The 14,270-nt window shown below is 37.8% G+C and overlaps 2 protein-coding genes across 2 annotated transcripts; one reads left to right on the top strand and one right to left on the bottom strand.

The window, feature by feature from the left end:
• Positions 1-6,925: 6,925 nt before the first annotated feature.
• Positions 6,926-9,580, top strand: LOC18047114 (pentatricopeptide repeat-containing protein DOT4, chloroplastic). Its single transcript, XM_006441438.2, has 2 exons — positions 6,926-9,285; positions 9,385-9,580. Exon 1 carries the CDS (start codon positions 6,985-6,987, stop codon positions 8,905-8,907), a length of 1,923 nt encoding a protein of 640 aa, XP_006441501.1. The 5' UTR covers positions 6,926-6,984; the 3' UTR covers positions 8,908-9,285; positions 9,385-9,580.
• Positions 9,581-9,677: 97 nt separating this feature from the next.
• LOC18047115 (testis-expressed protein 2) lies at positions 9,678-14,260 on the bottom strand. Its single transcript, XM_006441439.2, has 5 exons — positions 13,622-14,260; positions 12,841-13,210; positions 11,564-11,658; positions 11,139-11,333; positions 9,678-10,503 (listed from the first exon to the last, which is right to left on the bottom strand). The coding sequence occupies exons 1-5, from the start codon at positions 14,060-14,062 to the stop codon at positions 9,874-9,876; spliced, it is 1,731 nt and encodes a 576-aa protein (XP_006441502.1). The 5' UTR covers positions 14,063-14,260; the 3' UTR covers positions 9,678-9,873.
• Between the last annotated feature and the right edge of the window lie 10 nt (positions 14,261-14,270).

The following is a 14,270-nucleotide window of genomic DNA, read 5'->3' on the forward strand; positions in this document are numbered from 1 at the left end:
TAGAAACTACAAAATATATTGTGGAAACATGCGAATAGGAGGGGGAGTGCAAACTAAAGTGCCTACATGCGACAAAGCTGTAAATCTGATAAAGCTAGAAATGATTGTAGTATTCTACCTATTTTATCCATTGTACATTGTATTTTAGGAATAATAATTGCAATATATATTTTGCATAAATGAAGAGATTGTACCCTTTCTTATGTATGAATTGCGATATGTAAATAAAATTATTGTTATTTCTATCATGATTTGTGTTGTGTGTTATTTAAAATTGCAACTATATTTATAACCATTAAGCTTCAAAGATTTGTATTTTTGCAATCAGTTGTAAATAGATATTTAACTACCACAATAGATTCAGTAGTACAACAAATTGCATTTCCCACATCAGCTAATTTGTAATAAAAACCAATTTTGGGGCAACGTTGCTTTCATGGCAAAACAAAAGCATCACATATACATACATATATATAGTCTGAATAGGTAAAATGTAGTAGCTACTTGGCAAGTGATTTTTGTTTTTGGATTTTAACAAATCTCATTCCGTTTGCAATTGGTCAGATATGTAACACATCAGGGCCATGAGCTATATAATCCATTAATCCATCACTAGAATTTACAAAATTTAAAGTCAAATCTAGCCTCTGTTTGCAGATCTATTACCACTGGTTTTGTTTCACTTTTTTTTTTTTTTTGCTATTGAACAAATCCAAATCTAACTTTTCTCCCTTCTTCCTTATGGCTTTTTTTTATGATATTAAAATCGAGTAAATGTAGAGCTGGAAATATATATATCAGTTGTGTGATAAATGACTAAAAGAGATGCAGATAGAGTTATGACCTTCCACTTTAATCATCATGTTAAAACCTTGTCCAATAGCAGAATTTTTTTTTTCACTTTAATCACACATGTGCGCCATTTTATATTCATTTTTTTAACTTATTGTGGGCCCATAATAAAAGAAAGAGATGATAGGAAATGGCAACATGTGCTGCCGTTTTTATCTTCCCTCAGTCGTGGTGTTGTCTAAATAGCAGAACTCTCTGCTAAAAGAACTTAACCATTTGTACTTAGGCTCACCTTGCCAGCTTAGAATTCCACGTCATTAGCTCTAATTAACTTTTTATGAAAGAATAGTTACTCCAAAGCGTAACCCAAAGTTAGTCTTCCATTAGTTCAATATATATATTTCTAAATTTTTTTATCTCAAGGCCAAATTTAGATCCGATACTAAACTGATCCCCTGGGGCTCATTCAATCAGTGTATCATCATCACTCAAACTTTTTAATTAAGGGAAATTATCATTCGTCCACCCTAAGATTACATCGTTATCAAAATTACTACAAAACTTTGACAGTGTATCAGCCGTCCACCCTTAGATGACAAAACATATCTCCCAACCACCATTCCGTCAACTGCCGTTTACAAGCGCTGACGTCATAAGGGTAATATGGTCTTTTAAGATAGAAGCAGCTATGGGAAAAAAATGACATGTCAGCCATTTACCAGACGACTGAATGTTTTATTGGACGACACGTCGTTTTATGGGATGACGTGTCGTTTCATCCATGCAAAATGACGTCGTTTTAGGGGGAAAAAAAGAACGACGACGTTTGTTCCTCACTATCAAAAAGTTCATTGCAGCTGCAGCCACGCACCAAATTTGTTCCTTCATCGAGAGATAGCTTGCACGCATACCAGCCATTCCTACTTATTTCTGTTCTCTTTTCACCAAATACATTCAATATTTAACCATCAAACAAGTGTAGCTGACATCTGTGGAGGTTGAATCAAAGCGTAAGCTGATAACGCTTGAAGACAACAAGTCAAGGATCGGGTTGTTAGGTATGTTCATATTTGATACTTGTTTCTTGCAATGCATCTATTATTTAATCAATATATGTAAGAACTTGTGAGAAATTATTTGAATTTCTCATTTTTTAACTAATGTTAGAAACCCTAGACTGTAGAAACTAACGAAATAGTGAGGAAAGTTTTGTATGTCAATTGAAGTCCTTTTTGCTGTAGAATCTCATTAATTTCCTATTTTAGTTTTTGAAAAAGCTTGAGTTTGGATTTAATTAGGTTATTCTTTGTTGCATTTGATATGACAGCATGTCTCCAATGGAGTTAGTGATTCATTTCAAAGGAGAAAAACGTTGTGTAGGTTTGATTTACCCTGAAAGTTGTTCTGTTGATAAAATAAGGGTTGAAGCATTAAAGATAATAGGAGTACATGGGTTAAACGAAGCTGGACAAATCTTGTTAACTGTTATGAATCCAGATAACAAAGCGAAGGTTGTGGTGGATTCTGATTTTGGGTTAAACAGATTATTCGGGATTCATAACTCAATGGGTTTAAACACATTTGAAGTTGAAGTGGTGCCAGTGTTATACCCTCAATATCCAGATTCTCCATTACTGCAATCGTTGATGTTTAACTTAGGGATACATCTGCCTTCAGAAGCTATAACTACATTAAATGATCAGATTAATAGAGCAGAGCATCAGAGTACTTCCAAAGTTAGACATCCAACTAAAGATGAAGATGACTTGTTATCAAATTGGTCAGGCAAGAGATTAGACAGTGGTGATGATGATGAGGGTGATGGTGAGGAACCTACTGTGCCTGTTGAAGATGATTTGTTATCAGAATGGTCAGACAAAGGGGTTGACAGTAATGATGATGATGATGGCAAAGAGGGTGATGGTGAGCAACCACCACCTACTGTGTCTGTTGATGATACCGCGCCTGTAGAGGACAGTGATGACAGTGATGGCAGTAGGGGAAACCAACATGACAGTGATAGCGATGCAGATATTTTTTTGGATGATGATACTAGGGAGTTCCAAATGGCTGTTAATTCTTCAGATGAGGACATGAATTTAGGCAGTGTGCAGTTTAGAAATTATTTAGAAAAGCATGAGTATAAGTTAGATGGTGATGGAGTACATAGGCTTAAGGTGGGTGATGTGTTCAGGGATGTAGGTCATTTCAGAGAAGTGCTGCATGAGGTGATGGTTAGGAAAGGGTTCAATATTAACATCAAATACAGTGAACCGAGGAGATATTATGCAACTTGTAAAGAGCCTGGTTGTCCATGGTTTGTTAATGGTGCGAGATTGAATGACCGAAATGGATTTTGGTTGCGAGGATACCACAAAAAGCATGAGTGCAGGCTTACTAAGAAATCTGTGAAGGTTACTTCTACATGGATTGCTGAAATGATAAAAGGGCATGTTGCTATTGATGCTAATGTCAAGATATCTCTTCTTAGGACTTATATGCAGGAAAAATTTAGATTGAAGATTGAGAAGCTAACAATGTATAGGGCTAGAGAAAAAGCAAGGGTTTTGGTGTACGGTGATCATTCTAAGGGCTATGAGAAGCTATTTCAGTATGCTGCAGCCATTCATCAGGCTGATCCAGGTGCTATTTGCAAGGTATTATGCGATACAGCGAGTTATCCCGAGAAATGTTTATTTCAAAGATTCTTTGTCGCATTTCCTGCACAAAAAAATGCTTTCCTCAATGGTTGCCGACCCTTCATTGGAATTGATGGCTGCCACCTGAAGGGGAAATATGGAGGAGTGTTATTGGCTGCTATTGCTATACATGCTAACAAAGGGATTGTCCCATTGGCTGTATGTGTGTGCGAAATTGAAAATACTGAAACATGGACCTAGTTTCTTGAACATTTGCACAACTATTTAGATGATGGAAGGCAGGTCACATTCATTAGTGACAGGCAAAAGGGACTGTTGAATGCGATTCCAAACACATGGCCTTCTGCCTATCATAGGGCATGTTGTAGGCATGTGTATGCTAACTTTGCTAAAGACCATGCTGGTGCCAAGTTGCGGAATCTTTTTTGGAGGGCAGCCAAGAGTAGTAACAGGCACGACTTTAATGAGGCAATGGCATTGATTAAAGAAGAAAAGATAACGGCTTATAATTGGCTGGAAAGAGAACTGCAAGGGTACACTTGGTCGATGCATGCATATGACAGAAATTGTAAAGTTGAGAGAACTGACAATAATGCATCTGAGTGTTTCAACAGCTGGATTTTGCCTTACAGAGATAGGCCTGTGCTATCGATGCTTGAGGAGATTAGGTGTAGACTTATGAAAAGATTCACAAAGAGAAAAAATGAAGCAAAAGCTTGGGCAAAATCTGTTGCTCCGAGGATTTATAAAGAGCTGGATACATCTTACAAGAAAGGAGAAAAAATGACCGTGCACCCTTCGGGAGACTTGAATTTTCAAGTCATGGATAAATCTTATTATCCAGCTAGGAAGTTTGTTGTGAAATTAGAGGACAGAACGTGTGACTGTGGGTATTGGGAAATTGCCGGTTTACCTTGCTCTCACGCCATGGCTTGCATAGGTTATGCGAGACACGAAATTGAGGAGTACATACCATTTTGCTTCACCAAGCAAGCTTACATTAATACGTACTCGGTTATGTTTAGTCCAATTCCGGATGAGCGTACATGGGACCGTGGTGAAAGGCCACTAATTGATCCCCCAATTGTGCAAAAAAAGATTGGGAGGCCAAAGAAATGTAGGAAGAGAGCAGCAACTGAACCTCAGAAACGCAGCAGGAGATTCTTTGTCAATTATTCAGTTTGTGGTGGCTCTAACCACAATGTAAGATCTTGTCCATTGAGGCCTTCTGTTGCACGGGCAGTACGAGCAAGGAGTACTAATTCTCAAGTATATTGTTTATATTGTTTTCATTATTATTTAATATAATAGTCATTGCATTTTTCTAAAGGTCACGCTAACTAAGCATGCTGATCAGCAGTATGCAAATGCTTAACCTGACTATTTATATTGTTTACAGTTCTCAGATGGAAATGCTTCAGTTGAGCCAGCAAGTTTTTCAAGCCAACCAGCAACTCCTTCAGCCCAGCCAGCAAGTTTTTCAAGCCAACTACTAACTCCTTCAGCCGAGCCTGCAAGTTTTTCAAGCCAGCCAACAAGTCTTTCAGGCCAGCCAGCAAGTCTTTCAGGCCAGCCATCTCAGCAGACAGTACAAGCAAGTGGGCCAGGCGAGGGTTCTAATATTGGATCAAAGAAAAGAAAAAATAAAAGTACTACTGCAGTTGCTAGAACAACCAGTAAAAGAGGTTGAGTTTCATTAATTTGTTTTAATATATAATTCACAGTTCATAATGCATACATAAGAGTTTGATTAATTTTTTCTTATGTAATTTAGGAAGGAAAAGGAAAACAGATGTCAACACATCCCAAGCTAACCAATTCCAGAATCCATCACAGTCGTCAACTGTAACAGGTGCTTTAAAATGAGTTTGATACTCAATTTGTTGGGAAACATGTCATCAATTTCAATTTCTTAAACACTTATGTTGGTTATGTTATTGAATTTTGTCAATTTCAGATTTCTAAACTCTTATGTTGGTTATGTTATTTCACTATGCTCTTGTATGAGCTAAACCATGTTTTGGATTTTTATCGAACTGAAGAAGATATGTTATTTGCACGGTTTGGATGTTAATTAATTACACTATCACTGTTTCGATTGATTATTGACAACAGTATTGTTAAGGATATATTTTGTTAGGAACATTACATGAGCTAAACCATTACTGTTGAAACTTTATTACAAGCCATATTACTTTCTCATAAAAACAGTTACAAATACACACACCAGCAGAATTAAGATATATTTAAGCCTTCCTTCAATGAGTTTCAGCCTCTTTTTTATTTTCACCACATCATCATTTAGCTTCAGGTTTTGCTCGTATGCCATCTCATCATTAGTAGTAGGATATATAAGAGATTCTGTAGTGAACCATTCCCAAAAATCACAGTGCTTCACTCCACAATGCTTCCACCTGCATGACCAAAACACTGCATTAGGATTTTGCAATGTAGTTGACACCATGGCCACTGCTTGCACGCCACACTTGCAATATTTTGGCTGACATTTCACTTTTTTATATCTTTTAAATCCACTGACACCAGAACTCGATGCTTCACTGGAGGCCATTTTCAAGGAAATGTGCTGCTGATTTATTGTTGTTAATGAGTAGCAATTTTTTTGTTTCTTTCAATGAGGTGTGTGTGCTGATTTGTTGTTGTTGAGGAGTAGCTAATTTTTGCTTTCTTTCAATGAGGTGTGTGTTGTTGTTGTTGTTGTTGAGGAATGAGGTGTGTGTTGTTGTTGTTGTTCAATGAGGCTGCTGTTTTTGGCTCATTATATAGCCAAAATTGTTACCGTTGTTGAGTCCAACGGCTACATTTGGTATTGTTTCATCTTTAGGGCAGTTTTGCCTTTTTAACATTAATTTCATGCTTAAGGGCAATATCGTCATTTTGTTTCAATTCTGTTAAGTTGTAAACGGCAGTTGACGGAATGGTGGTTGGGAGATATGTTTTGTCATCTAAGGGTGGACGGCTGATACACTGTCAAAGTTTTGTAGTAATTTTGATAACGATGTAATTTTAGGGTGGACGAATGATAATTTCCCTTTAATTAATGATTTGTGAAATATCTCGAGTGTCTCTCACAAAGATAAATATGATTAAACACAAGTGCCCACAAAGCCCGCGAACTCTTAATCAAAATTGGAAGAGCGAAGTGAATTGAGCAACACACAAAAAAGTCACTTGAGCATTATCTCGGATGGCTCTTCAATTTAATTTGATCCGTAACTTAATCCAGTGGTTTTCAAATTAATTTCTTCAAGTAATTTTCGCTCCTGTCCGAATCCTGTAGAAGCAGGGCTGAAAAAATACAAAGAAGTGCCAAATTGGGCCGCCTTAAGTTTAGCGAACTTCGGTCCAGCCCAGCTGTAAATTCATTTTGCCAAGTCATATAACTTCATCACACGACTGATTGCCGGCAACTTCATCATCTCACAAAGTGCCAATTGCATGAACAATAATAATAATAATAATAATAATAAAGCCACCAAAATTGTGATTTGGGATAGAGTGTGTGTAACTGTAAATGCAACACCTTTCATCAGTAAACCCCAAAAGACCGCTGTATCTGTGGAACTTGATGATCAGAAACTCTACCAACAATGGTTCTTTCGAAGAAACTCTCAGCACATACTCTTCAATGTTACAAACCGGAGTTCATGGCAACAGCTTCACTTTCCCATTAGTCTTGAAAGCTTGCGCTAACATAAACTCTATTTGGGACGGAAAAAGGGTTCACTCTCAGGTACTCAAAGTGGGATTTCAACAAGACGCATTTGTTCAGACGGGTCTTATAGATATGTACTCTAAATGCTCCGATTTTGTGTCGTCGAGGAAAGTGTTTGATGAAATGCCTGTCAGAGTGAGAAGTGTCGTTTCTTGGAACTCTATAATATCTGCGCATTCCCGTGCTTGTTTGAATGATGAAGCCATTTTGGTTTTGAAGGAAATGTGGGTTCTTGGTTTGGAACTTAGTGCTTCTACGTTTGTTAGTGTTGTGTCTGGTTGTAGCTTTCGACAAGGAATATCAATGCATTGCTGCGTCTATAAACTTGGGCTGTTAAATAATGAGATACCTTTGGCTAATTCAGTCATGAGTATGTATGTAAAATTCGGTAAAGTTAATGAAGCTCGTTCCATCTTTGATGAAATAGGTGAAACTTCCATCGTTTCATGGACTACTATTATTGGTGGGTATGTGAATGTTGGAAATGTGAATGAAGCTTTTGGTCTATGTAATCAAATGAGACGAATGAGTGTCACTCCCGATTTGGTAGTGTTCTTAAATCTCATTTTGGGTTGTGCACAAGTAGGGAATCTGTTTCTAGCTTTGTCCATGCATTCTCTTTTACTGAAATCTGGATACAATAATGAGGATCCCCTTGACAACTTGCTAGTTAGCATGTATACAAAATGTGGCGACCTTGAGTTGGCTCGTAGAGTATTTGATGCGGTACTTGAAAAAAGTGTGTTCTTGGGGACGTCCATGATTGGTGGGTATGCACAGTTGGGTTATCCTAGTGAGGCAGTGAATCTCTTTAAAAGATTGTTGAAAACATCTGTTAGACCCAATGAAGCAACTCTTGCTACTACTCTTTCAGCTTGTGCAGAGTTGGGGTCATTAAGCGAGGGGAAAGAGATTGAAGAGTACATTGTGCTAAATGGGTTAGAATCAAATCGGCAAGTTCAGACCTCTTTGATACACATGTTCTCCAAATGTGGGAGGATAAACAAGGCAAAAGAAGTGTTTGAGAGGGTACCAGACAAAGACTTAGCTGTTTGGAGTGCAATGATAAATGGTTATGCTATTCATGGGATGGGAGATCAGGCTCTTAATCTGTTTTATAAGATGCAACATGTAGAAGGTCTAAAGCCAGATGCTGTAGTTTACACGAGCATATTATCAGCTTGCAGTCATTCAGGAATGGTTGACGATGGATTGAGTTTTTTCAAAAGCATGCAGAGTAATTTTGGGATAGAACCCAGCATAGAACATTATTTATGCTTGGTAGATCTTCTTGGTAGAGCTGGTCGTTTTGACTTGGCCCTGAAGACCATCCACGAGATGCCTGTCGAAGTACAAGCTCAAGTTTGGGCTCCATTGCTTAGTGCATGCATGAAACACCATAATGTTGAACTAGGGGAATATGCAGCTAAGAATTTGTTGACTCTAAACCCTGGAAGCACTGGCAATTATGTATTGATGGCTAATTTGTTCACATCTGCAGGTATGTGGAAGGAAGCGGCTACAGCAAGAGGCTTGATGGATGATAGGAGATTGACAAAAGAACCTGGTTGGAGTCAGGTAGAGATTGATGGCTCTGTTCAAGTTTTTGTTGCTGGAGACCGATCCCACCATCTGTCAGTTGACATCCGTAAGACCTTAAAGGAGCTACATATTAAACTATTAGAGGCAGGGTATATTGCAGAAGCAGACATTGTTCCATGACTTGTGAAGGGAAGAGGAGGAAACATTGGAGGTTAATAGTGACTAATTGGACAATGAATTTGGCCTCGTCAGCTCTAAGGCAAGTATGACCGAGAGTTACAGGAAGCCATCTGATTCCAGACATTGTCCCTGCTTTCAACGTTGTCTGTTTCTTGTACGATAAAAGGATTTCTGGAGATTGTCTGTTTCTTGTACAATAAAAGGATTTCTGGAGATCATACTTCTCCTCGGTGCCAAATACATCCCAAGCATTATCTCTATGTGATCTCAGAATAGACCAGGACCTTCTTGCACTGGAGAGACATCATGCATTAGTTCCTTTTCGCCATGCAAATGAAAGGAAAGTTGGTGATGTAATCACGCCTTAACTTGATGAAGGTAATTTGCTAGCTTCGGTTATTGGCTTCCTCTAATAATCTTGCATACTTGATACGCTTGGAACTTTTCCTTCAACTGACTCTGACTCTGAATTTACAGAACGTGGTTAGTATGTGACACGTGTCCTCTGTGGTGCAAGAAAATGAAGAGGCAGTTCATGAACCTCAGCTTGGCAGAAAATTTGACATCCTCAAGGCAAAATCGTTTCATGCTTGACAATTTGACAAACAAGTATGATTTACAACAAAGAATGGTAACTGGCATTAATTTCTCTTAGTCTGTACTTTTTACAAGGTAAATAACGTCTTATATCTTTCATCGGGTGTCATTTTACTATAAACAGTAGACTTATAAAAGTTGAAACCACCGTGATCTACATCTGCTGTAATTCCTTATCTAAGAATGCTGTAATCTTTGAATGAACTACATCCTTTCTGCAAGAAACTAAGCAAGAGCTGATGTTCAAATTCAAAGGAATACACATCTGAAAAGTACAACAAAAATCAATGCAACAGCAACAGTGGTTCTCATCGTAGATCCTCTAAAATTTCCTGCCTATGTCTTTCTTACTTTGAGAATTTGGCTATTTCATGGCCCTCTCATCTTCTCAACAATGTGCCTGCCCTTTTCTTCGATGTGACGCCTTTTCTCTTCAAGTTTCTCCTTCATATTCTTTCCCAGATCAAGCATTCGTGCCCTTCTACCTGGTTTTTTCAGCCTTGAATCATCCTCCTCTATTCCAATCATCTGTTTTTCTGATTGAGTTGAACTAGTAGCAGATGGTGATTGGCACTCTGAGAGTTCCTCTTTATTCTGTTGACATGCTTCCTGTGAGTTGTCAATTTCCAGCAATGGCGTTCTTAGTTCTCGTAAAAACTTGCTATTTTGAATAGCCGGAGTGGAAGAACTTGTTGAGGGTATTGATGTAACTTTAGATACAGTGTCCGGCCGTTCATAGCAATCTAAGTTCTTTGAATTTTGATTCTTTTGTTCTGGCTGATCAATTGATGTCACAGTGGTAGCTTCCATTGTGGTTTTTACTTCAGTGGTTTGGGAGCTGAAAGCTTCACATGCAGGGACTTGATCACTATTAGCTTCATGATTAAGCCATATAAAAGGAGCAACATTCCGTGGCACCCAATCATCCTTTTCTGCTGACATCCAGGGAACGGATACACTTTCACAGTTTGGAAGTACCATAGTTTCCCGGATGGAAGCCTGCAAAAAATGAAGTCAATATCAGCAGTAGCTACTACAATTACCAAGTCCAGCCAAAGGAGATTTCTTATCAGAATATGTTCTCTTATTAAATGAATAAGAAAAATGCTAATTATCCCAAAAATTTTGACCATGAGATTCATCCCTAACGAGGCATCACTCAATCTTCATGTGCATTAAAATTAATTTACTGGGATAAGTTTTGGGATATTTTAACATTTTTGAATGAATAATTCGGGATTTGCTCTGTTTCAAAGAATTGTCTAAATCTTTGCAAAACACATACTTTCGTCTTTTTTGTTAACATCATTAGTAAATGGCTTCATCTCTTTTAATCTTTATACATGATTATAACCATAGGAATGAAACTAGTTACAAATGTTTCAGCAGATGCTTTGTTCCAATGTCCAATAAAAAACAAACGAGAATCCATGAGCGTTTGGAACATTTTAAGTACTTTATTTCTTCAAGACTAAGTACTGACTTACAGAATGCACTTCAGTATGCATCTACTCTCTAAAATGTTACAAGGATAAATCATGCAAATCTGGTTCTACAGCCAGATTTCCCGTGGATGCTCACCAGCAACGAAAGGAAAATTAGTGAAGGTTGGACATTTGACAAAAAGTAAATACCTTAAACCGGTTGATTAGGAACAATGCAACTTGTCCACTGGTAACCTTGTGATCCCCAACACTGGACTCCATGGCAAACTCTATGTCAGGCATGGATGTGAAACCAAACCATAATTGATCAGAAGGAGGTGGCTTTATATGCAAACGCAGTGTTCCACGAAGGGCTGCAACCCGTATTGACAAAGAGATGGGCACCTTCAATTTAAAGAATCAATTAGCAAGCGAGTATAGGCTAGCTTTCACTAAAATATTTTCAATCAGCCAATAAATACAATGTTTTCTTTTCCTTCTTCTCTTTCATTTTTTATTGTGTATGAATCAAAAGTTTCATTGCAGTAGAAAGAGAATGATGTGTGTATGCATAGATTTGGGTGCCTGTCTAGTTAGAAACTAGTTCAGTTCAAGAACAAGAATTGCTCGCAAACCTGAGAAACCTGTTTGGCTATGGAATTTAGAATAGACTTCCACCTGGATCCAGAAGTTGACACAGGCATAGTGCTTCTGTTGTTCTTTAAGCCATCTGTAACAGAATTAGGATGTAAAATGTCATTTCTCATGAATAAGAAAAAGTAGGATGCAAAACATGAAGAAGAAATTATCACAAATTGACCATATTGATTCGCTAACATGAAAAAGTTACAGAGGTTCAACGTTAACAGACTTTTCATACTCCCATTCAGTTCGCCTCGTGATTTTTAGAATCATTCATTCAGCTCATTGAGTCACAATGCTTCGCCACTAAGAATTTTAGGTTTAATTAATTGGTAATTTTGACTGTCAGAGAGACACCAATCTAACTCGAACTTTTGACGACAAAACTTTTCTGCGGTAAGTGTAATTGTTAAGAAAATCATAAGTTCACGCAATAAAGACACCCACATTGTTTAAAATTACCTCAGACATTCATTCATCAGAATCCACTAGCTAAAACAAACAACACCCGCCCCCCCCCCCCCCTCTCCTTTCTCTCTCCATTATGTAGCACATTGTCACCAAAGTAATAACAGAGTTCAACAACTATCATCAGAACAAAACCAGAAAACACAATATAACATTATGGTTAATCAATAAAATCCAAGAGAAAAGATAAAAACATTCATAAAATTTTATACAAAAGAAACGAGGACAAAACTTTCTTGTTGACTTCTACAACACCATGACTGGCCTCAGCAAAGCATGAAAACACGTACCGAAGGATTAACAAAGTTGAGGTCAATAAAATAACATTAAATAGTGATCTAAGCAAGTTCAACACCATCAGCTGGAGAATTTTGTTTCTCTAATATCCAGAAAAAAGAGAACTGCAACTTGCGCATGCTTCATATTATGGAGAAGTTGCTTCCGCAACAGCCTTAAACCTATTTGCAGATCTCATCTAACAGGATATGTCAAAGAGCAACAGCTGCTAGGCTGCTAGGTATCGAGTAACTAGGCTCTCACAAATAAATTATTAAGAAATTGCTCTTAAAAAGTGCACGGAAGTACTATCCATATTACAATTTCTCAACCCAGACTTGAAATCCTTAAAATCCAAACATTATTTTATAAGAGAAATCAATAGTGAACTCTTACCATAAAATTGCACAGTATGCATCACATTTAAATCTTTTAACCCATATTCAAGGGAAAATGTATCCAGAATCATCTAAAATATATGCATGCAACATTCATCTAGAAACCAAACACAAATTTTCTTACTAACCAGGCTTAGGGTCGCCTTGATCCTTGTGGTCTTGTCCATCAAAAGTCCCTTCGGATATATTCAACTGCTTTCCAAAATATTCAAAGCCTTCAAGAAGATCTGAAGAAACATCCCCCACAGCGCCTGCCTCTTCTGAATTTGCATCCACTATGCCCTTATGGAGATCTAGTTCACGGACTTCAAGTCTTGTTTCAACATCTAAAACTACACCACCAGCATATTCAATGTCAACTTCGAATGCCCATACTTCATTCATGTCTGTAGGAAGAACCCTCATACCATGGACATAAGGTGGGAGATTTCCGGTGTCTATGTCAGTACAGATGATTTCACCGATGTAACTTGGGGTTCTCATATGCGACAATGCCCTCTGTTATAACAACAAGAAGGAACAGGCTTACATCAACATCTAAACAACACCAGAAGAACCACATAAATTTCGGAATAGCTTAGTAGAGGCAACAACAGTAAACATTTGGCCCCATGTACTAATGAATCTGAAATAGATAGATAGATAGATAGATAGGCAGATAGATAGGTAAACCAAATACTGATTGGCTGTAAACAAAACAAATAATGTGCAGACTAAAGCCATACCTAACATCAGCAGGTGAGATAATATTTATGCCTCGGAGAGTATAATCTATATTACCAACTTATCCACAAAATTTAACGTGGAAATACAAAACAAAGGAACAGTTTGTGACATTTAAAATCAGTCCCGGAACACATCTTCATAACTACAACTACAAAATAAATCTTGATTGGGAAAGTAACAGACCTGGATTCGTGCCTGAATGGAGCTTTTCACCCCTACATTAATTTTGGCATCAAAAAAGAGCCGAAAGATTAACAAATTCCAGCAGAGTGTCGCCTCATCAACAATAAACTTGTCATCAGAGTCTGCATCAGAGACAACAGAGAGCTGACTCTGGCTTTTTGATCGTGGAAATGTTGATGATAGTGGTTCCGCATTTTCCTCTCCAGAACAGTTCGGCACCTTTGATGTTCTGGATTTCACTGAGGTAGCACCCAAAACTGAATCTTGGAATGGACGAAATTTCTCATAAACTGCCTTACTTTCTATACAAGGTTTTGAAGCCTTTCTGGCAAGTTTTTTCCATAGCAGTCGAACCTTTGATGAAGAGCCATCGTACCTACTCGCCTTCTCCATTGGGTCAGCAATCAGCCCCATTGAAGGGGACTCGCCAGTCATACCCATTGAAGGTTTTGTAAATGAAGGATATCCAGCGACTAAAGTTGTCAGGTAAATGTGGAAGTCTTCATTCAACTTGGTGAACCATTCTAGTCTTTTTTTGTCCTCACATGAAGCAAGACAAAGGGCTTTACACCATGCCTTCCTTTTCCCAGGAAAGTCTCCAGAAAAAATATAAATTAGTTAACTTCCATTGTATAACACTGAACTTCTT

Source organism: Citrus clementina, unplaced genomic scaffold, assembly GCF_000493195.1.
Source record: "Citrus clementina cultivar Clemenules unplaced genomic scaffold, Citrus_clementina_v1.0 scaffold_3, whole genome shotgun sequence".
NCBI lineage: Eukaryota > Viridiplantae > Streptophyta > Magnoliopsida > Sapindales > Rutaceae > Citrus > Citrus x clementina.

What these genes read in the sequence shown, in the direction of transcription:
- LOC18047114 (XM_006441438.2), top strand. Translation starts at nt 6,985, where the DNA reads ATGCAACACCTTTCATCAGTAAACCCCAAAAGACCGCTGTATCTGTGG.
- LOC18047115 (XM_006441439.2), bottom strand. Translation starts at nt 14,062, where the DNA reads ATGGGTATGACTGGCGAGTCCCCTTCAATGGGGCTGATTGCTGACCCA. An exon ending in TCAAGGCGACCCTAAGCCTG is followed by an intron (nt 11,659 to 12,840) that starts GTTAGTAAGAAA and finishes ATTCTGTTACAG; the next exon opens with ATGGCTTAAAGAACAACAGA. An exon ending in TAGCCAAACAGGTTTCTCAG is followed by an intron (nt 11,334 to 11,563) that starts GTTTGCGAGCAA and finishes TTTAAATTGAAG; the next exon opens with GTGCCCATCTCTTTGTCAAT.